Genomic DNA, 23,008 nt, shown 5'->3' with positions numbered 1-23,008 from the left:
TATTGAGAGACTGCGAAGGAAGCAAAATCAGCCACTAGCCATAGCAATAAAATAAATTAAAAAGGTACTGAAGATAGAGGTAAAAACATTAGTATAGAAAATACATTTTGGGGGTTTACATCAATAATAAAATAATAGATCTTATTCTAATTGCCCCTGCTAAAAACCTCGCAGTTTCTGCTGTCACCTGATCATCTTGATCTGCTGAAATAAAGGACATTGTAGGCAATGGTTGAGTGACCAGTCATGGGCAATAATAGAGGAGTAATAGCCTTGCTCCTCAAATCCTCTCCTGTACATTTCAAAGTAACAAAGTGTTTATTGCTTCCTGACACAAGAAAAGCTAAATGCTGCTATCTACTATCAACTTCAAGTCTCTGCAGTAAAGATACATAGGTACAGAAAAATCCACTATCTCCATGCTAGCTGTGTAAAACCCAGTCTCTTTCCCTGACTCTCATGCGTTCAGAGTCAGACCCAGACACACAAACAGGACTTGCCGCAGGCCAGGCACAACATCAAGGCATAGACATAATGATAGCAAAATGCCCTAGGGACTATTACAGGTGTCTCCCCACTTATTTGCAAACGGGGAGCACCCATTAAACACCGTCTCTGCTGCTCTCTCCCGATCCATAACAAAAATAATGCATTCAAAAATATCCACAGCTAGATTTGAAGCTCGGGGGCCGGCAGGAGGGTGTGATAACTAGGAAACACTGGCCTGTGAGCACTCCAATTGGAGAACAGCCTTTACCAAAGGTGTCTTGGGCTTTGAAGACGCTCGAACTCAGGACGCAAGGAGAAAGGTGCTAAGAGGAAGGCACGCTTGGCAAATCCACACCGTGATCAACTCCTACCTGGAAACCAATGTCCCTCAAAGGCCTGGAACTGATGCCTTATGAGGAACGGCTAAGGGAGCTGGGCATGTTTAGCCTGGAGAAGAGGAGGTTAAGGGGTGATATGATAGCCATGTTCAAATATATAAAAGGATGTCACATAGAGGATGGAGAAAGGTTGTTTTCTGCTGCTCCAGAGAAGCGGACACGGAGCAATGGACCCAAACTACAAGAAAGAAGATTCCACCTAAACATTAGGAAGAACTTCCTGACAGTAAGAGCTGTTCGACCGTGGAATTTGCTGCCAAGGAGTGTGGTGGAGTCTCCTACTTTGGAGGTCTTTAAGCAGAGGCTTGACAACCATATGTCAGGAGTGCTCTGATGGTGTTTCCTGCTTGGCAGGGGGTTGGACTCGATGGCCCTTGTGGTCTCTTCCAACTCTATGATTCTATGATTCTACTGTGGAAGGACGTATGGATCCAGAATTGGCCTCTACAATCACTTACGGACTCACTGTTAAAACCGTGTTTATGGAAGACAATCTTATTTGGCTACGTGTGATCGCAAAAGCAGGAGGAGGGTGTGTGGAAAAGAGGCTGCTGCTGCTGCGCTACCCCAGACATCAGCTGTTAGGCTGGTAGGCTGAGCAGCCTAAGCAAAGTCCTGTTTACTCCTGAGCATTTCCTTTCCCCAAAGATATCCCTCAGGGCAGCTGAGGTTTAGGATCAGAGTTTTCCTTTCCCTCGATAGGCTCCCTTCCCAGGTGGACGGGCTCCATCTGCCCCTCACTTCCCTCTACGGCACGGGCAGAGACCACCTTGTTGACCGTTGAACCCACTGTTGGTTTTGTCTGCTCAGTCTGCCCGATCCTGTCTTTGCACGCATGGGAAGCCCCTCACTCACCCAGCGTTTGAGACCAATTGGCTGCCCTCTTTTGGTTAAGCCAACCAGTCAAAGCCGTTCCCAGAATTGTGCAAAATAACAACAAACCTCTGGTTACATGAAACATATTCAATAAACACACAAGACGTAACCGCTACTACTGCAGTATCTGCAGCTACTACTATGCTATAAGATCCACTGTCCTGTGTTATCATATATGAGCTTGTACTACTGACGAAGCCCAAGACGGCGAAACAAGGCTAATATTCTGGAAATCCTTGTCTTAGACTCTGTGAAAAGATTCTGTGGAACTGCAACAACCTTTCATGTTGACTGTTGGTCTCTATGAACAGACAGGTGGAATAGACACTTTCACATATATGGACCTTATGCATAAACTGATGGGAGAATGAACTGATCCACCGGGTCTTCTACTTTTTCCATTGAACTTTATGAGCTACTTTTGTTGAAATCTACAATTCAGTATACTGGTACTTCGGGTTACATACGCTTCAGGTTACAGACGCTTCAGGTTACAGACTCTGCTAACCCAGAAATAGCACCTCAGGTTAAGAACTTTGCTTCAGGATGAGAACAGAAATTTTGCTCTGGTGGTGCGGCGGCAGCGGGAGACCCCATTAGCTAAAGTAGTGCTTCAGGTTAAGAACAGTTTCAGGTTAAGAATGGACCTCCAGAACGAATTAAGTACGTAACCAGAGGCACCACTGTACAATGAATAGTATATATTATTCAAACGTACAGCCGGTTACGTCTTGTGTGTTCCCAGGATTGTGGCCGCTGTCGCATACTGACAGCTCCTGGGAGTCCCACGTGAGAGCTGAGTGCAGGATGGAGACCAAAGATGGACAAACTGCCCCAGAAGGAGCAGGATGTGTCCCCCTTCCAGACTTACTGCCCCCCCCAACACCCATACATTATACATTATGCCTAATTATACATTACACAGACACCTATACATGGCACAGATGCAATACACTAACAGAAGGGGATGGATTCATTTCCTTTATTGTGTAAGCCACCTGCAACCAGCACTGGTGACCTGAATTATTCACACCTCTGGTTAAATATTCAAAGCGGATTTCGAAAACGCGGCCTACGCATTGAGTGTGTGTGTGTGTGTGTGAGAGAGAGAGACAATTGCTATTTTCCGAGATTATCTTCTCTTTCTCTCCCTGCCCCCGCCCGTATTTAATATTCTCCCAGGATTTCAGATTCAATTTTTCTTACAGCACGATTGACAATGCACTGACTCTAATTCAATTACTAACGGCGCACCGGTAATCGTTTGGACTTCAGGCAGGTACTGATTCCTCCACGCATTTCTTGCTTTCTGCCAGCCAGCTCCACATGTTTTTATTTATTTTAGTAAATCTCCTTTTTGTCAGCTTTAAGCAACAATAGCCCACCAGAAGCGCCCCCCCCTCAAGCACTGGGGGTTTAACAAAAGAACAGAAAACCCTAAAGGGAGATACATTCCAAAGAAACATTAGGGAAAGTTTGCTACAGTATCTGCAAAGGCAACAAACAATCAAACCAGCTGCAAGCTGCAAGCTCTTCATGGATTTTGTATTTGATAGCGTTGGAAGGGAACCCAAGGCTCATCTAGACCAACCCTGCAATGCATTTTCTGTATTTGAGAGTAGGAGATGGGCAGAAATCACACAGCTGTCGGTGTAAGTGCTCTGAAGGATCCAACAGGCTTCCAAACAAGTATTGCAGGTCCACAAAACAATGAAATGACACGATCCAGCAGTGTTTTTGAGTGCAGTCGTACCTTGGAAGTCAAACGGAAGTCCATTCGGATTCCAAAACGTTCGGAAACCAAAGCGTGGCTTCCGATTGGCTGCAGGAAGCTCCTGCAGCCAATCGGAAGCCTCGTCAGACGTTTGGCTTCCAAAAAGAGTATGCAAACCGGAACAGTCCTTTCCAGGTTTGTGGCGTACGGGAGCCAAAACATCCAAGAACTAAGCCGTTTGAAAACCAAGGTAGGACTGCACTGCTAAAATACTCGTGACAACCGTTTACCTCTATAGCCTACGAGCGTTCTAAATGTGCAAGGAATCTCCACGGAAAGAGGGGAGATTCACACCTCCCTCCTGCCGAATCTGCTGCAAACAAAGTTGGACATTCATCTCTCAGGCATGCGTATCAAAAACATATCATAAGACAGTAGGAAACGTCTTCCTCGATCAGTTCATTCGGCTCCCAGCAGAAGCCAGCCAGATCTTTCTGGAACAAAAATGAGCTGGGCGTGAAGCTGTGAGCCGTTTCACTCCTTCTCTGCAGCACCAGGCAATATTCTAGATACAGTGGTACCTTGGTTCTCAAATGCCTTGGTACTCAAACAACTTGGAACCCAAACACTGCAAACCCAGAAGTAAGTGTTCCGGTTTGCGAACTTTTTTCAGAAGCAGAACGTGCTCTGTTTTGAGTGTTATGCTTCCGATTTGAGTGCCACACTTCTGTTTGACTGTTACACTGAGGTCTATCGGTTTTTGCTATTTCTTATAAACTCCAGCCCTCCAGATGTTTGGGACTACAATTCCCATCATCCCTGACCCCCGGTCCTGTTAGCTAGGGATGGTGGGAATCGTAGTCCCGAACATCTGGAGGGCTGGAGTTTGCCTATGCCTGGGACTCTCAATGGATGATTGAATGTGTGGGTCCCCACACAAAGGGGAGATGTTTAATTTAAGCTCGAGGCAAACTCAAGTTTCACGACGATCTTATTCAGGCACAGTTAAACCCATAATAACTTCAGCTATAATTAGAAAGTAGGATGGGAGTAAGAGCAGCAGCAATGAAGAATAATTGTAGATTAAAAGGGGATGCCAACCAGTTTCCATGAGAGAGAGAGAAAGAGAGAGAGAGAGAGAGGGAATCCAGTGGAATTAATTCCAGGAAAATAAAGCGGACTGCAAGCACACACACAGGCACACGTTTTTGGCACTGCAAACCTTCCTGCAAGGTGGGGGAAATTGGAGAAAACGTCAAGTATTCTTGATTGAAAGCAGTGCAGCTTGAGTGTTCATTTGGAATTCAGACTAATTAGCAAAATCGGCATTATTATTTTTTTGTAGGAAGGCAAGAATGAGGTGCAACTGAATTCAAACTACAAGGACGTTAGGAAGAACTTTCTGACACTAAGAGCTGTTTGACAGCGGAACGCTCTTGCTCGTGACGTGGTAGACTCGCCTTCCGCAGAGGTTCCAAGAACAGAGTTTGTATAGCTTGTATAGATTTACAGTGGTACCTCGGGTTACATATGCTTCAGGTTACATCCACTTCAGGTTACAGACTCCGCTAACCCAGAAATAGTACCCCGGGTGAAGAACTTTGGTTCAGGATGAGAACAGAAATCATGCTCCGGCGGTGCGGCAGCAGCGGGAGGCCTCATTAGCTAAAGTGGTGCTTCAGGTTAAGAACAGTTACGGACCTCTAGAACGAATTAAGTACTTAACCCGAGGTACCACTGTACGTCCCAGTGAATTGAAGAGGGCTTGCTTTCAAGGAAATCAGTACAGGTGTGCAGGCTAAGGTTACCAGATTCCCCCCCCCCCAATGAATCCAGGGACAATAAATAAATAAGTAAATAAATAAATACTACACATTTGGGATGTTGATGTTGCAGTGATGGCGGTGGCAGAGGGGCGGCCGCCGCCTTGACCTCAACGCCACGTTTACCCTTCCTCTGAGGCATCTATCTCCTTTCTCCATGAGCCTGGGCAGCCCCTGAGTTGTTAGTTCTTTGGTGGTGGTGGTGGGGAAGCGGCGGTGAGGCTCGGGCAGCGCGATGCCTCCCTTCCCATCGAAGCAGCCCCAATCCCATTCCTGCATCTGAGAGCCCCTGCACCACCATCCAGGGCCCATCCCTGCTCTCTCTCTCTCTCTCTCTCTCCCCCCCCGACCCCCCAATCTTACTCCTATCCATTGTTTCTCCAATATATTCCCAGGGCTGGGGAAACTGTAGCCTTTTGGACGTTATAGTAAGGTTACCAGATTTTTGGCAATGAATCCGGAGACACTATAAACAAACAAACAAGCACATACATACATACACATATATACATACTAACTACACATTCGGGACGTTGATGGTGCGTGGCAGAGGGGTGGCCTTTACCTCAACTGCCATGTTCCCTTTCCTCCAAGGCTTCTATCGCCTTTCTCCATAAGCCTGGGCAGCCCCACAGTTGTTGGTTCTTCAGTGGTGGTGGTGGGGAAGCGGTGCGCGGTGGGTCAGGCATGGAAGGTGGAGAAGGAGAGCCGAGAGCAGTGGCAGCGAGGTTCAGGCAGTGTGATGCTTCCCTTCCCATCGGAGCAGCCCCAATCCCATTCCTACTTGCATGCAAGCAGGAGTGGGCAGGGATCCCTCAGCTGGGAAGGGAGGCTTCCCGTTGCCTAACTGAGAGATCCCTGCTCCCTCCTGCTGGCACACAAGTAGGAGTTGGCAGGCTGCTCCGATAGGCAGCATGAAGCCTCCCTTCACGGCTTAGTTGCTGGGGTCAGGGAAGGTGGAGGCAGCCCGGAAGCGGCATCTGAGAACCTCTGCACCACCATCATATGGGGACTTCTGAGCAGCTCCTGAAGCCAGCCAGAGCCAACTGCTCCAGGCTGCTGAGACTGCCGCTGCTGCATTTCCCAGGGACACTAGATGAAATCTGGGGACATTCTGGGGATGGAATATGTCCGGGGACTTATTCGCAAATCCGGGGACTGTCCCCGGGAAACGGGGACATCTGGTAACCCTGTGCTAGACTAAGACTATAGTTCCCATCATTCCTGGCCATTGGCCATGCTGACTGGGGCTGCTTGCAGGTGGAGTCCAAAAACCACTGAAGATGCTCTGTTTCCCAGTCCATGCACTACGAGACAGTACGATGGTGGTGCCGGCAAAGCCTCTGGCAGTGATTGGCTGAGCTACCCTGATGTCACAGAAGACAGAGGTTCCATTGGCTGAACTGCTGAATTCTTGAACCTTTCCCTCTGAGTTGATCCCCATTCATTTGCCTATTATTATTATTATTATTATTATTATTATTATTATTATTATTGCTATTATTAGAGCATCTTCAGCCAAAAGACAGGCAGAATGAAACCAGGGCATCCTTTGTAAGTTTTTTTTTAAAAAAATATGGAATTCGTTATTTGCTATCTCGCGTTTGGGGCAGAGATTAGCGCTAAAAAACTGATCGCGGCAACACTAGCAAAAACCCCAGCAGCCGCTGTATATGAAATCCAGGATGGTGTCAGGGAAAACTTCATTTCCTTTTAGGTCTCTTCCCCACACCTACCCGCCAATAAACTATTTATATTAGGCAAAAAGAAGTGGAAAATATGACTTGATTTCTAAACAAACTAAACGCTCCTCCAGATGACCTGTTTATTGAACGTTCTTCCTGATTTACTTGCACAAGGCTTACGCAGAGGTTAGATTATTTCCTTTCTTCATTGAACATTCATTCTGATTTGTTTGCAGGAAGATTAAACAAGAGTCCTTCGCCCTGGTTTTCCTTGCACTGAGGTCATTCATCTTTCCGGCCATCACACTTTTCAATATATTTTCCTTTAAAAAAAGAAAAAAGATTTTTCCCATCGCTTTCTAAGCTGCAAATATTCCCCCTCTTTTAAAGCTGATTTGTTGCACTAGCAGAACAGAGCACTTTAATTGTGCAACCTTACAGCATCTTAAAAAGCAGAGACATCACCTTGCCAACAAAGGTCCATATAGTAAAAGCTATGGTTTTCCCAGTAGTGATGTATGGAAGTGAGAGCTGGACCATAAAGAAGGCTGATCACCGAAGAATTGATGCTTTTGAATTCTGGTGCTGGAGGAGACTCTTGAGAGTCCCATGGACTGCAAGAAGATCAAACCTCTCCATTCTGAAGGAAGTCATCCCTGAGTGCTCACTGGAAGGACAGATCGTGAAGCTGAGGCTCCAATACTTTGGCCACCTCATGAGAAGAGAAGACTCCCTGGAAAAGACCCTGATGTTGGGAAAGATGGAGGGCACAAGGAGAAGGGGACGACAGAGGACGAGATGGTTGGACAGTGTTCTTTGTAGCTTCAAGAACTTGAGTCTGACCAAACTGTGGGAGGCAGTGGAAGCCAGGAGTGCCTGGTGTGCTCTGGTCCAGGGGGTCACGAAGAGTCGGACACGACTAAACAACTAAATAACAACAAAGTTATAGCACTTGCTCGCATGCTGCTTGCAAAATAATGACAGTCTGGATTTGGCATTCTGTTTTCAGTTTATTTTATTTAAAGCGGGGGCAGTTTAAATAGTTCTGCAAGCGATACCTGGCTTGTGGGCTGCATCTTATTGAGGAGAATTGAGCCGAGATGCCAGTTTCAATGCATCTGATGTGCACAAGACACAACAGTCAAGCTCTCGAATGCATCCTGATTCACCAGCAGATTTGCATGGTTTGCAAGGCTGGGTTGTCCATAGTGAACACGCAGGGATTCTGGATAGGAAATGAAGGCTGCAACTAGGGGTGGAGGAATAAATTCAATACGGTTTTCATTTTCAAGGTGAACCTCCCTAACCTGCACTTTTGAAACGCTACCTGAACCTTCCAATTTCGCATCTCCCCGAATTTTGCAATGCAGTTCTCAAGCCAATTAACATGTACAGAAATGTAAAGACTAGAGTAAAGCATGCATTAAAAGGTGTATTGTTGGCAAAAAAAAATCATATGCAGTGTATTAGGGACTACAGTGTTACCTTGGTTCTCAAACACCTTGGAACCCAAACACTGCAAACTTGGAAGTGTTCCAGTTTGCGGACTTCTTTCGGAAGCCGAATGTGCTCCGTTTTGAGTGTTACACTTCTGATTTCGGCGCCACACTTCCGTTTCAAGGGTTATGCTGAAGTCTGTCTGTTTTTGCTATTTATTTTGCATCTTGGTTTTTGCGACTCTTTTGTTTTTGTGACTGTGTGGAACCCAGTTCAGCTATTGATGGATTGATTGTGTGACTGCAGTACATTGTTTATTGCTTTCATTTTATGGATCCATGGTCTCGTTAGAGAGTAAAACACATGGGAAATTGTTGTTTTAGGGTTTTTGTTTTTAAAAGTCTGTAACGGATTAATCCATTTTGCATCACTTTCTCTAGGAAAGCGCGCCTTGGTTTTGGAACACTTTGGTTTTGGAACAGACTTCTGGAATAGATTAAGTTTGAGAACCAAGGTACCACTGTACACTAACAAAGGCTGAATGAATGAATGAAAATTAGGGGGAAATTGCTTTGCAATAATGTATCTAGTAGGCCAAATTGTATACGAATATGTGCATATTTAAATAATATTAATATTAACAATATCATACCACCACCATAAAGTAGGGTTGCCATACACCGGGAATTTCCCAGACATAGCCAGAATACTGCAGTTGGAAGCAGAGTCTGGGAAAATCCAGAATCTGACGCCAGAAGTATAGCTCAACAACTTTGGGCAAAACTACTGTGGATTTTCACTTTTTGAAATATGGCAACACTAACATAAACATAGGGGAGGTGGGTGGCACTGTGGGTTAAACCACAGAGGCTAGGACTTGCTGATGAAATGGTCAGTGGTTCAAATCCCCGCGACGGGGTGAGCTCCCATTGCTCGGTCCCTGCTCCTGCCAACCTAGCAGTTCGAAAGCACGTCAAAGTGCAAGTAGATCAATAGGTACTGCTCTGGCGGGAAGGTAAAGGGCGTTTCCGTGCGCTGCTCTGGTTTGCCAGAAGCGGCTTAGTCATGCTGGCCACATGACCCGGAAGCTGTACACTGGCTCCCTCGGCCAATAAAGCAAGATGAGCGCCGCAACCCCAGAATTGTCCACGACTGGACCTAATGGTCAGGGGTCCCTTTACCTTTAACATAAACATGCACTAAAATGCAGGTGAATTTTCACGAGGCCTTTATTTTTTGTGTTTTTAATATTTTGTCGGGAGTCACCCAGAGTGGATGGGGCAACCCAATCAAATGGGTTGCATAGTAATCATCACCATCATCACAAACTAATATGGAGTGCTGAACTCCAGAATGGAAAAATGGGAAACAGAAATACTGAAATAGATATTTTTGCACCTCCCCGTGCTGTAACCCTGCCCCCCCTCTTGCTACATATTCTTAGCTGGGGGAAACACCCCTCAAAATTTAATCAGATGCTATTGCCTTCTGGCCATCCTCTTAGCTACAAAGTCTGAAAAATTCTCAGAGCCTGCTTGCTAGAAACTCAGCCCCATTCATCTCATCGGGATCCCCTTCCGAGTCGACAGGCTTAGGATTGCATCGAAAGCTTCCCATCAACGCACGAGCTGGCAGCACCACCTCCGAATTCTGTTTTATAAACTGCTCTAGAAGTTTCCCCTCCCTGACATTGAGGAAAACAGGTGGAGAGTTTCCAGAGACAATGCTCGTAAAATATCACAGCCAGAGCAGAAAGCCTGGCTGGCAGAATGCCTCAGACAAACTACAGCCTCCGGTATTAGAACCATGAAGTGTGAGATGCTAGGACCGACTCTGTCTGCAGGCAGAGGTTGTTGCTGTTTAAGTGCTGCATGCAGAAGATACCAGGTTAAATTCCTAGCATCTTCAGGTAGGGCTGGGAAAACCTCTTACCTTGAAAACCTGGCGAGCCTCTGCCAGTCAGTGCAGACACTATTGGGCTAGAGAGACAAGCAGGGCAAATTCCTATGTTCACGTGACTTCTTCCAGGGAGATCACAGCTGACCAGCTTGATCCTATACAGTGCTAAAGGTAAAGGTAAAGGGACCCCTGACCATTAGGTCCAGTTGTGGCCCACTCTGGGGTTGCGGCGCTCATCTTGCTTTACTGGCCGAGGGAGCCGGCATACAGCTTCCGGGTCATGTGGCCAGCATGACTAAGCCGCTTCTGGCAAACCAGAGCAGCGCATGGAAATGCCGTTTACCTTCCCGCCGGAGCAGTACCTATTTATCTACTTGCACTTTGACATGCTTTCGAACTGCTAGGTTGGCAGGAGCAGGGACCGAGCAATGGGAGCTCACCCCGTGGCGGGGATTCGAACCACCAACCTTCTGATTGGCAAGTCCTAGGCTCTGTGGTTTAACCCACAGCACCACCCATGTCCCTATACAGTGGTACCTCGGGTTAAGACCTTAATTCGTTTGGAGGTCCATTCTTAACCTGAAACTGTTCTTAACCTGACGTACCACTTTAGCTAATGGGGCCTCCTGCTGCCGCTGCACGATTTCTGTTCTCATCCTGAAGCAAAGTTCTTAACCCGAGGTACTATTTCTGGGTTAGCGAAGTCTGTAACCTGAGGCGTCTGTAACCTGAAGCGTCTGTAACCCGAGGCACCACTGTATATATTTACTCAGACCATGTGTTCAGACCCCCAAAATTGTGCATCCTGGGCTACACTCCCCCTCCAATCTTCTCCTTTGGTGATCCCTCATAGCCGAATAAGATTGCCTTCCATAAACACGGTTTTAACAGTGAGTCCGTAAGTGACTGTGGAGGCCAATTCTGGATCCACACATCCTTCCACAATGGGGACATTGGTTTCCAGGTGGCAGTTGATCATGGTGTGGATTTGCCAAGCGTGCCTTCCTCTCAGCACATTTCTCCCTTTCGTCCTGAGTTCGAGTGTCTTCAAAGCCCACGACACCTTTGGTAAAGGCTGTTCTCCAGTTAGAGCGCTCGCAGGCCAGTGTTCCCCAGTTGTCGGTGTTTATAAACACCGGCAAGTGTTATAAACCCCTCCAATACTCTGCCCCTGGCCCAACGTGACTGGAATCCTTCAGCAGGTCCTTGAAAAATTAAAGAAGACCAACCCAGACAATTTCTAGGGTATTTGGGAGGGAAATAACCCCCCTTGTAATGACCGCCACTTTCCACAACAAAGGAACAGCAGTAAACCATAATTGAAACGCGCCAAGCATGCAGTTGCAGAACATCAAAAATGTGTGATTGTAAGTGTGGGAGGAGGGAAGAAATGCCCATAAATTCAATGGGGCAGCACAATGTCTCTTCACCACTACAATAGTTGAGTTCGTAGATCATAACCCTGCTCTTGCATTCGTAACAAGTTTCTGTTCCTTGTGGCTCCAGAAAGTTTTAGGAATACAGTGGTGCCTCGCAAGACGAAAAGAATCTGTTCTGTGATTCTCTTCGTCTAGCGGTTTTTTCGTCTTGCGAAGCAAGCCATTGACAGATTAGCGGATTAGCGCTATTAGCGGCTTTTAGCGACTTTTAGCGGCTTATCGGCTGATCGGATCAGCTGATAAGCGGCTTAGCGGCTTAGAAAAAGGGGGGGGGGAACCAGCAGGAACTCGCAAGACATTGTCGTCTTGCGAAGCAAGCCCATCGGAAATTCATTTTGCGAAGCACCTCCAAAACGGAAAACTCTTTCGTCTAGCGAGTTTTCCGTCTTGCGAGGCATTCGTCTTGCGGGGCACCACTGTACAAGGATTGTATCCCTGTCTCTCTAATCAATTGTGAAGGAACCCCTCTGGACTACATAGCAGAACTGCCTGGAAAATAATAAATAATAATGAGCCCGGCTGCTAGATCAAGCAAATGACCTATTAGGACTGGGCGTTATTTGGTTTTCAATGTTGTGATATACAGTGGTACCTCAGGTTACATACGCTTCAGGTTACAGACTCTGCTAACCCAGAAATAGTACCTTGGGTTAAGAACTTTGTTTCAGGATGAGAACAGGAATCGTGCTCCGGCAGCACAGCAGCAGCAGGAGACCCCATTAGCTAAAGTGGTACCTCAGGTTAAGAACAGTTTCAGGTTAAGAATGGACCCCCAGAACGAATTAAGTACTTAACCCGAGGTACCACTGTATCACCAGCTAAACATCACAATATACCGATAAATCACGATGTCTGAAATAAGGATGGAGCTATGTAGAGGCACGGGCTGGCCTCACCGTCCCCCCCCCCCACTGATTTTTGCACAACACACACATGCACCATTTTTTAATATATATTGCCGGGTCAAAAATGATGGAACGGGTATCACGATATGGACTTCAAACCGGTTTTGGATGACATACGGATACATCGTCCCATCCTACAGCCCCTCCAACCCGACATTTTGTCCCCAGTGGTCAGCTAGATGTCTAGGAAAAGCCCACAAGTAGGGCCTCAGCAGGACAGCAACTCTCCCCACTTGCAAGCCCCAGAAACTGGTGTCCACAGTGGGGTAAGAACATAGGCACTGTGGCAAGAAGCCACAGAGAGTCTTCTCCACGTCCTTCTTAAAGCCATCTCACTTGGTTTCCTTAACTACATTTTGCTGTGGACGAATGTCGTAATTCTACTCTGCAATGGGGCGGGAACGTGCTTCCTTTTGTCTGTCCAGAATCTCACAACCATCACAGCTTCGCTGACTGCCTTCCTCCCCGAGAGTTGGAGAAAAACTCCACTTTTCTCTGCATCGGGCAAAATTGTGTACAAACAGCTCTCACACCGCCAGGAACAGTTGCATGCAATTCTATCACAATCCCCTCTTTTCTTTGCTGCAAAAGCCTCAAGTGTTTCAGCCAGTGGCGTAGCGTGGGTTGTCAGCACCCGGGGCAAGGCAAGTAATTTGCGCCCCCTAACCCGTGGATTTGCGCCCCCTAACCCGTGGATTTGCGCCCCTAACCCTAACCCCCAGATGTTGCGCCCGGTGTGGCTGGCCCCCCTTCACCCCCCACGCTACGCCACTGGTTTCAGCCGCTGCTCAGAGGGAGAAGATGCTTGTCCTTTTTCTGCACCTTTCCCAGGTCTACAAGGGTGAAATGTTTCTGTGTGCAACTTGTAGTTTCCTTGCTCTCTCTGTTTCCTGTGTTTTCTTCGCTCCCAGCCCTGCGCTCCTTCTACTGTGGCTCACACCGCTCATCCCAAATCGGTCTCCCCTTTCTCTCCGCAAACTGCTACCATTTCCCCAGCTTAGTTCCCACTGTTCCACAAGATTAGCCAAATCTCTCGCACCTCTGCGCACCTCTCCAAACAGTAAGTTTCGCAAGGTCCTATTCTGGCGAAAGGACACTGGCCTGAATTGAAAGAAAGTTTTAAAAGGATTCTAATATGAATTACACATGCTCTCAGGGATACCGTATATGCCTTGAATACCTAGCCTCAATATATGGAGAGTCCTGAAGGTTTTTTTTTGTGGGAGGATAAAATAAGATTTCCCTTCAAACAGCGAAGTACTCAGCAGGTTTTTTTTCCACATTTCCACAATTAAATATATATATTTATGGGTAATTAATCCAGATCTCCTTTCTGATGATGGCTGGATAAATTTTGATGGCACTCGGTGCATTTTTTTTATCATTTAAAACATCATACGCTCTTTTACACCTTCTGCACTAATTTATAAGTCACACACCAGGAAGAATTTTGCTAAGTTACCAATGCCGTCCTGTACGTGTCTGCTTAAAAATAAACCCTGTTGTGCACAATGAGATCTAGTACCGTGTTAAATGTGCATAGGACCTAGAAAGGTTTCCAATGAAAGAGGCTGGAGATTAAAGGTCCGCACCATCAATAGCGTGATGAGTTGGTGGGTGCTGAGCACCCTAAATTCCTGGGCCTAGAAGGTGTTAGAATTTTATTAAGGCTTCGGGTGTTAAAACTGTATTAAGCTGTGTACTGGACACTTCTAAATCCTCTGGAATCAGCTTGTGTTTAAAGCTAATTAAGCCAGTGTAAGACGATAGCCTTCAGTAATGTGCCATTAGCACAACAGAGGATCAAAGGAATTATGGCAAATGCGTGGGGCCAACAGCTTACAGTAGCAATGTCAGCTAGAAGCTTAGAGAGTTTAGGAGCGATGTAACACAGAGGTAAGGGATGTGGGTGACGCTGTGGGTTAAACCCAGAGCCTAGGACTTGCCGATCAGAAGGTCAGCAGTTCTAATCCCCGCGACGGGGTGAGCTCCCGTTGCTCGGTCCCTGCTCCTGCCATCCTAGCAGTTTGAAAGCACGTTAAAGTGCACGTAGATCAATAGGTACCACTACGGCGGGAAGGGAAATGGCGTTTCCGTGCACTGCTCTGGTTTGCCAGAAGCGGCTTAGTCATGCTGGCCACATGACCCAGAAGCTGGACGCCGGCTCCCTCGGCCAGTAAAGCGAGATGAGCGCCGCAACCCCAGAGTTGGTCACGACTGGACCTAATCTGTGATTCTAATGGTCAGGGGTTCCTTTACCCTTTACCTTTAACGCAGAGGTAAAGTAACAAGCTGCAGGAAAAAGTCAGAAAGCACAAGGGCTGGTGCCTGTCTGAATCCAGGGCTGTGTCTATGGGAGAACCAAGACTCCGCTGTGCAGCCTTCCATCGTAGGCTCAGGGCGTCTATGTGTGTAAATAAACCACGTATCAAAAAGACACCACAGACTCTCCTATGCCCCATTTCCAAAAGGTAACACGGGTCCTGAGTAAGTTCACCTGGAACTCCTGACATCCCAAACTGCTCAGAGATTAGGGTAGCAGGCAACAATATCTTCCAGCAGCATGTGTGAATGTATATATTTAGACACACATCCTAGTCAAAGTCTGAGATTTAGTGAATGCTGACAAAGGTTGTCAGCGCCTACAAAAAATGCATTTCCTATTCTTTGCAAAGAGGGAGGGCATACTGTGAAGCGAGGATTTCAAACACCAGAAAGATAAAGCCCCAGAGGCTATGGGATCTCTTTTCTCAGAAAAAGGTGGGCACAGCTTTCTCTCGGGAAAGTTTCAGGTGAGAAGTAAGGCCATAATTTTTTTTCAGAGAGCCGAAAGTGATTGTCTTTTTAAAATTATTATTCATTGGGTTTCTAGTTTGCTTCCTGGCCATTCACCCAAAGGTGCTTGCAAAACATCTCCTGCGATATAAAATAAGCCATCATTAAAACCAGCAATTTGCAGAGCATTTTCCTAGCGGCATAAAGGTTTTCTCAAAACAAAAGCCTTCTTCAAAATGGATTGTTTGGGGCTAACCTTCCGGAGGTGCCCAAATGTGTTAACTTTTGCTGGGCGAGGAAGTTCTCAATGTAGGGGTGCAACCAAGCAGTACTGCCCCGGAATATATGCAGAGACATCATTGCCCCAAACATACAGAGCTCCAGCTGCCTGCAAATATAAACACATTTAATTTGCCTGTAAATTCTGGAGCAAACTGGTATTTAAAATACAGTCCCCTACAATAACTGCCTCTCAGAGGTAACATCAAGATGAGCATGCTAAGACTATGGACAACAATTCTTCTCCCCTAAGATCTTCAAATATGCCCTTTATATATATATAAAATCCCATTGCCTCTTTTCAGACACAGGTCTAGGATGTCCTGCTTAGGGAGACGAGATCGAATGAAGCAAACCCAGAAGCAGTGATTTCTATCCCTGCGACCGTACGGGTCAGAAGGATTCTGGAGCAGAGCTTGAGTTTAACACCAGAGAGAAGATGCTTCTTTGCAAAACAGTACCCAGGTGTGTTTCCCCCCACTTCCACCTTTAACAGTATAGTGCTACAGGGGTACATTGCAGTATCTATATTTGATGAGTGGTAATGACATTCTCACTGCTTAGCAGGTTGATACCAGGGGATAATCTACTGGTGGCTTTTTGATACGGGCTAGATTCCTATCGTGTGCTGTTAAGCACTTGGTGAATTTTTCAGCTGTAGCAGAATTCTTACAACCCTCCTGCTTCCTTCTCCAGCTTTCAGATCCGGTGCAGATGCGTGGCAGAAATCCCACCAACCTGGGAAGGCAGATGAGCGACATATCCACTGCCTGAGGTCTTTTTTGAACCAGAGACAGCACGGATCGAACCCGTTTGCAGCGCGTGTTCTCTACCGCAGAACTACGGCCTGCCTCCAACCGTTCAAGGTTGATTTGCTCTTGCAACCTGATCCTATTTAGCATGTTCCGTTGGATCCAGCGGGACTTATTTTCTGTACAATTCCTACCCTATATGTGGTTACTCGGGACTAAGTCCCATGGTGTTCTGGGAGATTTACTCCCCAAGAAATGACTTTCAGGCTGCAGGCTAAGTACCAGGTCTCTCCCATCTGCAAAACAAACCAGCCTTGCAGGGTGGTTGTGTAGACCGTCCATAATGTGCTTTTTTAAAAATGTAAAATTATTGAGAAGATCAAAACCCTTTAGCTGTCAGACACGGGAACAGCAAAATACACATTTAACACATATTTGCGATAGACTTTTGTTCTGGACAGCAAACAGACCCTTAAAGTCTTTTGAAATGTACCATGAATGCCAAGGCCAGGCAAATCCCACAAGCATTTCTCCATCTTTCCCAAAGTTTAGTGAACTTTAAAGGGGCAGCTGGTGGTTCTCAGCAGAAGGCAAGGATGGAGCCCAGAAAGTCAAGTTTCTACCCCCAGATTCAGCTACCACTACCACTGCAACTTTCAAAACTGAAAAGCGAAATAAGCCTCCTTTTCCGTCTCTATGAAAGTTGCTGCTGTCAATTGCTTCTAGGGTAGGAAACACGAAACATTTACAGCTGGTGTCTCCTGTCGGAACAGCTTCAGCTATGCACAGACTTTCAAGTGACGCCGGACAGAAGGAAAGAGTTGCAAAAATGCAGGTATAAGGAACCAAAGGTCTCCTGTTTGATAGCAGCTCACAAAGGTTGTTTTATTATTATTATTTTTAAAAGGAAGGTGCTGGGCATCTGTATATGGAAGCTGTTTGGGAGGAAAGAACGGTTCTGTTATTTCACAGTGGAAACCACCGACGCCAAGCAATTCAGACACGCTTGTAAATAGCAACCAAAAAAAATATGCATTTAGCAGAGTTTGGGGTTTTTTTTCGTTGTTTAAAGGCAGCGCAAAGTTGTTGGTTTTTTTACACAGCTCACGTCGTTAGTCAGAAAGGAAATTGCTCCTGTCGTTGGAAACAATTGCTCAAAAAGGGAGCCTGCCAAAAGAGGAAGAAAACATAGAAAGAGACCTTAAACCTGTGTGACTTACCAGCCCAAAGACGGAACTAAGCACCGTGCAGCATATGACCAGACCCAAGCTGTGGTACATCAGATAGGATCCCATAGCCAAACGGAGACTCTTTGCAACATCCAAGAAGTCTCAGGCAGGCTGGACTGTCCTGTAATCCTGTCGCCGTGTTCCTTGAGTTACTGGCAGACCCCAGTTTGTTGATGGGGGTTTCGGGGTTCAGGGGGGAAAGGTGGGGCGAGGTGGCAGAGTTAGCCCCAAAGGCAGGAGGCGAGGAAGAACATCTCTTTGCCTCGCTTTCTCATGACTGAAGAGTTTCAAAGGGGTCGGAAGAGGCAAAGGGAGGAGCAGTGCATGGAATGGGGGTGCTGAGCGCCCCAAGAAGACACAGCCTCAGTCCCTGGTGGCAGGGCCTTCTGCCTGAACACATCTGTCCCCTGGCTGACAAATCACATCCATATGTCAAAACTGCTATTCCGTTTCCCTTTTCTTTTTTTTTTCTCTCAAGAGGCAGTGGGAAGTTCAAACCATTTCTTTGTCAAACACAAACACACTCTCTCAGAAGGGGCGGGGGGAAGGGGTGGAGGGGAGGGGTTGGGGGAGTTGTAAAGTGGGGTGGGGGGGAGGAGGAGGGAAAGAGCTTGAAACCACTAGGTTTATTTTTAGCAGCAGTGATTTTGTCGAGCAGGTCTCTAAAGTCTGTTAAATAGAGGGGGGGGGATCTCTTCTGGAGTTTTTGCAGAAAGCAAGCACAAAAAGTAAGCTCGGTTTCCGTAAGGGAGCCTGAAATCTTTTGCTTTTCCCGCTCCCAGTTCAGAATTACGTGCTGTTTCCAAAAGCAAACAAGCCCGGGTCGCTTTGTGGAGGAACAGCTCCGATGCGTCTCGCCTGGCTCCCGAGTCTCTTAATCATAAATACCTTCGTGCCTTCTCCTTCTCCATCTCCTCTCTTTACTTTGCAGAGCTTCCAAAATTAAAAAAAGGGGGGGGGACCCCCGCCGCCGATTGAATGAAGCGTGGAAACGTGGTGCAGGCTGAAGGGTTTCCTTTTAAAAGGCGCCTGGCGGTCTTGCAGCTTTTTTTCCCTTTCCTTTTTCTGGCGGGGGGGTGGGCAGTAGAAAAGAAGGGGGCAGAAATCCCTCCAGACCTTCTCTCTGCCCCGCGATCCACAAACCTGCAAGAACTCCGAACCGGTTCCTCCGGCGTCACTCAGCAGCGCAATCGGCGACGAGGCGGAAAAAGGCTGTTAACGTGGAGAGAGAGAAAAAGTGGTGGCTCTCGCGTTCCTGCTCGCTCCTCGCCTCGCTTGCCGCCGCTGCTGCTGCTGTTGGCTGCTGGATCGACTTGCAGCCTTCTTTTTCGAAATGAACACGCTGACAGTCTGTTTACTTCCACATCCACAGAGAAGGGGAGGTGTGCATTTCTCTCTTTTTTTGCGGAAAGAAGAGAGCCCGTTTCCATTAGGCGGCGGCGAGCAAAAGCGCACGGCGTCCGTGCCAGCCAGGGCGCATCTTTGCCCAAGGAAAAGCTCCGGAGGTCGCGAGAAACTCTTCAGAGGCCGCCGTGCGCTCCTTTTTTTTTCCTGCGGAGAAAGATCCCAGGCATTCAATTCAAGTCTCTCCCTCTCTCTGTCTCTCTCCACGCCCCTTCTGCTCCCCTCTGTTGGAACTGACCAGCTTCGTCCGCTCCCTCGAGCAACAGCGCTTGTCAAATTCTACCCAGCGGGATGCGTAAAATCCGCCAGACCCAAATCGATTTCTCCAACGCAGGCCGAGGGAAGCCCCGGTTTTGGGGAGGGGAAGGGACGGCAGGGGAGAGGACGGTCCCGATCCCGTGCAGGTTTACGCGGGAGTAAGCCCCGCGCTCATGTAAGCGTGCTTAGAGATTGCAGAGTCGTGCCAAGGAGTGCGTTGCAGTCTTTTTCCGGCAGCCCAACATTACATGAAAAATTGCTAGTGTGGCTTCAGAAACTGAACCCGAGGGAAGTTATTCGCCGCCGCGCACGGTGCATGGACTTTTTGCGGGACGCAGTGCGCTTAAAACGGCCCGAGGCTGTGCGCTTTCACTCGGGAGTAAGTCTCGCCGGATCCGACGGGGTTTACTACGAGGTAAGCGTGCACAGGGTGTGTGCAGTTGGACATCTGTATTCCTACCTATGCATGCTTACTCGGTACTGCGGGGGGACGGGCTTCCTCGCAAGTAATTGCATCAGTGGAACCGGAGCGTTATAGCCCGGGTCTCATAGTGCGTTTACTCAGACGTAAGCGCCACTAAGTTCAGCAGGGGCTGGTTTCCAGCTTAACTGCAGTGCATACGAGCTGGCAACTTTAAGCGCATTTACTCGGAAGGAAGCCCCGGCGTTTGCAGTGGGACTTACTCCCACAAAGTGAATGCATGGGATTTTGGCAATGATGCTTTGAAAACTCTCCGTTATCTTTTTTTTTTGGGGGGGGGTACTTAGCATTTTTGAGAATGGGCGAGACACGATTGAGCACCAGATGAGCTCTGCAGGAATCTCCACGGCTGGTATCTTCCTCAGAGTAGACCCATTGACATCAACGGCCACGGCTCACTGAATAGGCCCCTTCATTTTCAATGGGTCTACTCTAAGTTTGTTTTTTTAAAGCAGAGTTGGACGCCACCCTAAGTCCATCTTGAAAAAGCAAAATTATTATTGAGAGTTTAAATAGCTCCAGATCGGCTTGAATGGGGCGCCTTCAGCAGACTTTATGAAAAGGGTCTCTCTCCATCCCAGGCTCTCAGAGGGAAGACTTCCTGTAAAAGAGGGAGAGAGGACGGCTGCTAACACAACCTCCTTCTCTGAGGCTCTCAAGGAAGAGATGTGTGTGCGTAACCAGGAGCCAGCTATAAAAGCCCCCAGCCGGTGGAGATGGCCCCCATTGGCGGCCTGCGCCCACCACGTGACCCTCAGGCAGGCAACCGCAAGGCTGGAATGGCCACACCCCTCACCCACCCCCTCCCTTCCTCCTCCTCCTCCTCCTCCTCCTCCTCTAGGTGGGAGAGGAAGCGGTTGCTGCTGCTGGAAGTTGCAGCTTTTGCCCGTCGCTCCAGAATCTCAGCAAACTGAAATCCTTGGATTGGCGTGGGGAGAAATATATTAAATTCCTGCATTGCAGGCGGTTGGACTGGACCAGGGCCGGATTTAAGTATAAGCTAAACAAGGTACAGTGTTACCTCGGGTTACATACGCTTCAGGTTACAGACTCGGCTAACCCAGAAATAGTACCTCGGGTTAAGAACTTTGCTTCAGGATGAGAACAGAAATCATGCTCTGGCGGCGCGGCAGCAGCAAGAGGCCCCATTAGCTAAAGTGGTGCTTCAGGTTAAGAACAGTTTCAGGTTAAGTACGGACCTCCGGAACGAATTAAGTACTTAACCCGAGGTACCACTGTACATTATTAATTTCCCCCATTCCTTCTTAAAATTCTTCTCTTCGTGCTTTCTGGTTTTCCCAGTCAGTTTTGCCATTTCGGCATAATCCATCATCTTCATAATCCATTCCTCTCTGGCTGAAATTTTGTCTTCTTTCCATTTCTGGGCCAGTAGTGTCCTCGCTGCTGTCATCACATACATGAAAAGTCATTTCTGTTCCCTTGGAATCTCTGTAACCAAAAAGCCTCTGTTTTTTCCCCACAAATGTTATTTTAAACATTTTTTTTCAACTCATTGTATATCATTTCCCAGAATGCTTTAGTTATCTTGCACGTCCACCACATGTGGTAAAAGGTAAAGGGACCCCTGACCATTAGGTCCAGTCGTGGCCGACTCTGGGGTTGTGGCGCTCATCTCGCTTTATTGGCCGAGGGAGCCGGTGTACAGCTTCCGGGTCATGTAGCCACCATGACTAAGCCGCTTCTGGTGAACTTGCACTTTGACGTGCTTTCGAACTGCTAGGTTGGCAGGAGCAGGGACCGAGCAACGGGAGCTCACCCCATCATGGGGATTCAAACCGCCAACCTTCTGATTGGCAAATCCTAGGCTCTGTGGTTTAACTCACAGCGCCACCTGCGTCCACCACATATGGTAGAAGCCAATAATTATCCCTAATCACATGGAACCTTGCTCCAGAACACAATAAAAATGGATTAGAATGAGACTCCTAATCTCAGGGGGTTGGACTAGACGACCCTTGTCCAAATTCTACGATTCGGTTATTGTTTCTCCGCTCTGCAATGGCCGGAAGCTTGTACATGAATTATAGGCACACAGAACTCTACATTTAATAAACATCGGGATGGGTGTGCAAGGTCACTGAGTCCGTAGCGGCTGGTGAGCTCAGACGTCTTGCTTTAATTTGTTCAAGCTGCCTTGTGGGAAAAAAGGCAGGGTATAAAATTAATAAATATAAAACAACCTCAGATTTGTTTGTGTTGCAAAACAGGTTGGAAATTTTGGGGGGCTGGATGGAAACCGCCAAAGAAGCTGGTCCCTCTAGCCTTGCCATCCTTTGGAACATTTGAAGAGTTCTGATAGACATTGCACTTTGGATGAGAATGGGGATATATGTATATTTGAGGCATAAAAGGCACTCTGGTCAGTGACCAAAATAAATCGATTCATTCATTCAAGGCATAAAAACTCAACCAGAATGCAAAGGAAAGTGGGATCTATATCTATATGTGTGGGAATTTTCCTCCTCTTTTCCTTTAAAGCTAGCTTGCTTTGAAATCGATAGCAGGGTATTTATAAACCAACATATTTTTTTGCAGAGTCCTGAATTCATCGGACGGAGGGGGTATTGGCTTGGCCCGAACGACCACAAACGTGTCTATTTCAGGATGGGTCAACCTAAATAAATATGTACTTAAGAACCCAGTGCTCCTTCAGATAAGAGACCTGGGATATAGATCTGTGTCCCAGCCTTCCAAACCACTTGCTCTCGAGTAGGCCCATTGATGTCAAGGCTTCAGGCACAGAACTAGCCGTCCTCCACCAAGTGGGACAGCAGATTAGGTTTTGCTATCAGTGAGTGTGTTTGTTTGTTTGTTTGTGTGTGTGTGTGTGTGTGTAACAGTGGTGCACAACAACAGGCCAGACAGCATCATGGACATATGAACATCAAGAAGAGCGTTGCAGGATCAGGCCGAAGAATCCCGTGTCCTGTTTCCCACAGACGCCAACCAGATGGTTAAATGGTTCAGAACGGGGCTCCCCAGGTCCTTTTAGGGGTGAGGGCCTTTCCTGTGGTGGCTCCTCATTTGTGCAATGCTCTCTGCAGAGAGACTCGCCTGGTCCCATCATGTCAGGGAACTGCCATCGGAGCTAGAGGCGGAGGGAAGGCTCCAAAGGGATGCAGGAGAGGGTCCCAGGAGGGAGAG

General features: G+C 47.4%; 1 protein-coding gene and 1 long non-coding RNA gene across 2 annotated transcripts in view; one reads left to right on the top strand and one right to left on the bottom strand.

Moving 5' to 3' along the window:
- PTH1R (parathyroid hormone 1 receptor) overlaps window positions 1-19,444 on the bottom strand; it is a 137,688-nt gene extending 118,244 nt beyond the window's left edge. The window contains exon 1 of the mRNA XM_081163728.1: window positions 17,692-19,444. Coding sequence (XP_081019854.1) covers window positions 17,692-17,766 — 75 coding nt within the window. The 5' untranslated portion in view covers window positions 17,767-19,444. The remainder of the gene's footprint in view (window positions 1-17,691) is intronic.
- The window catches only part of LOC308569732, a 317,777-nt gene that overhangs the window by 278,304 nt on the left and 16,465 nt on the right, over window positions 1-23,008 (top strand). The window lies entirely within an intron of this gene.

The sequence above is a fragment of the Podarcis bocagei genome, assembly GCF_964188305.1.
Source record: "Podarcis bocagei genome assembly, chromosome: 12".
NCBI lineage: Eukaryota > Metazoa > Chordata > Lepidosauria > Squamata > Lacertidae > Podarcis > Podarcis bocagei.
Note: the sequence above shows the minus strand (reverse complement) of the source record. Positions and strands in the feature narration are given on the sequence as shown.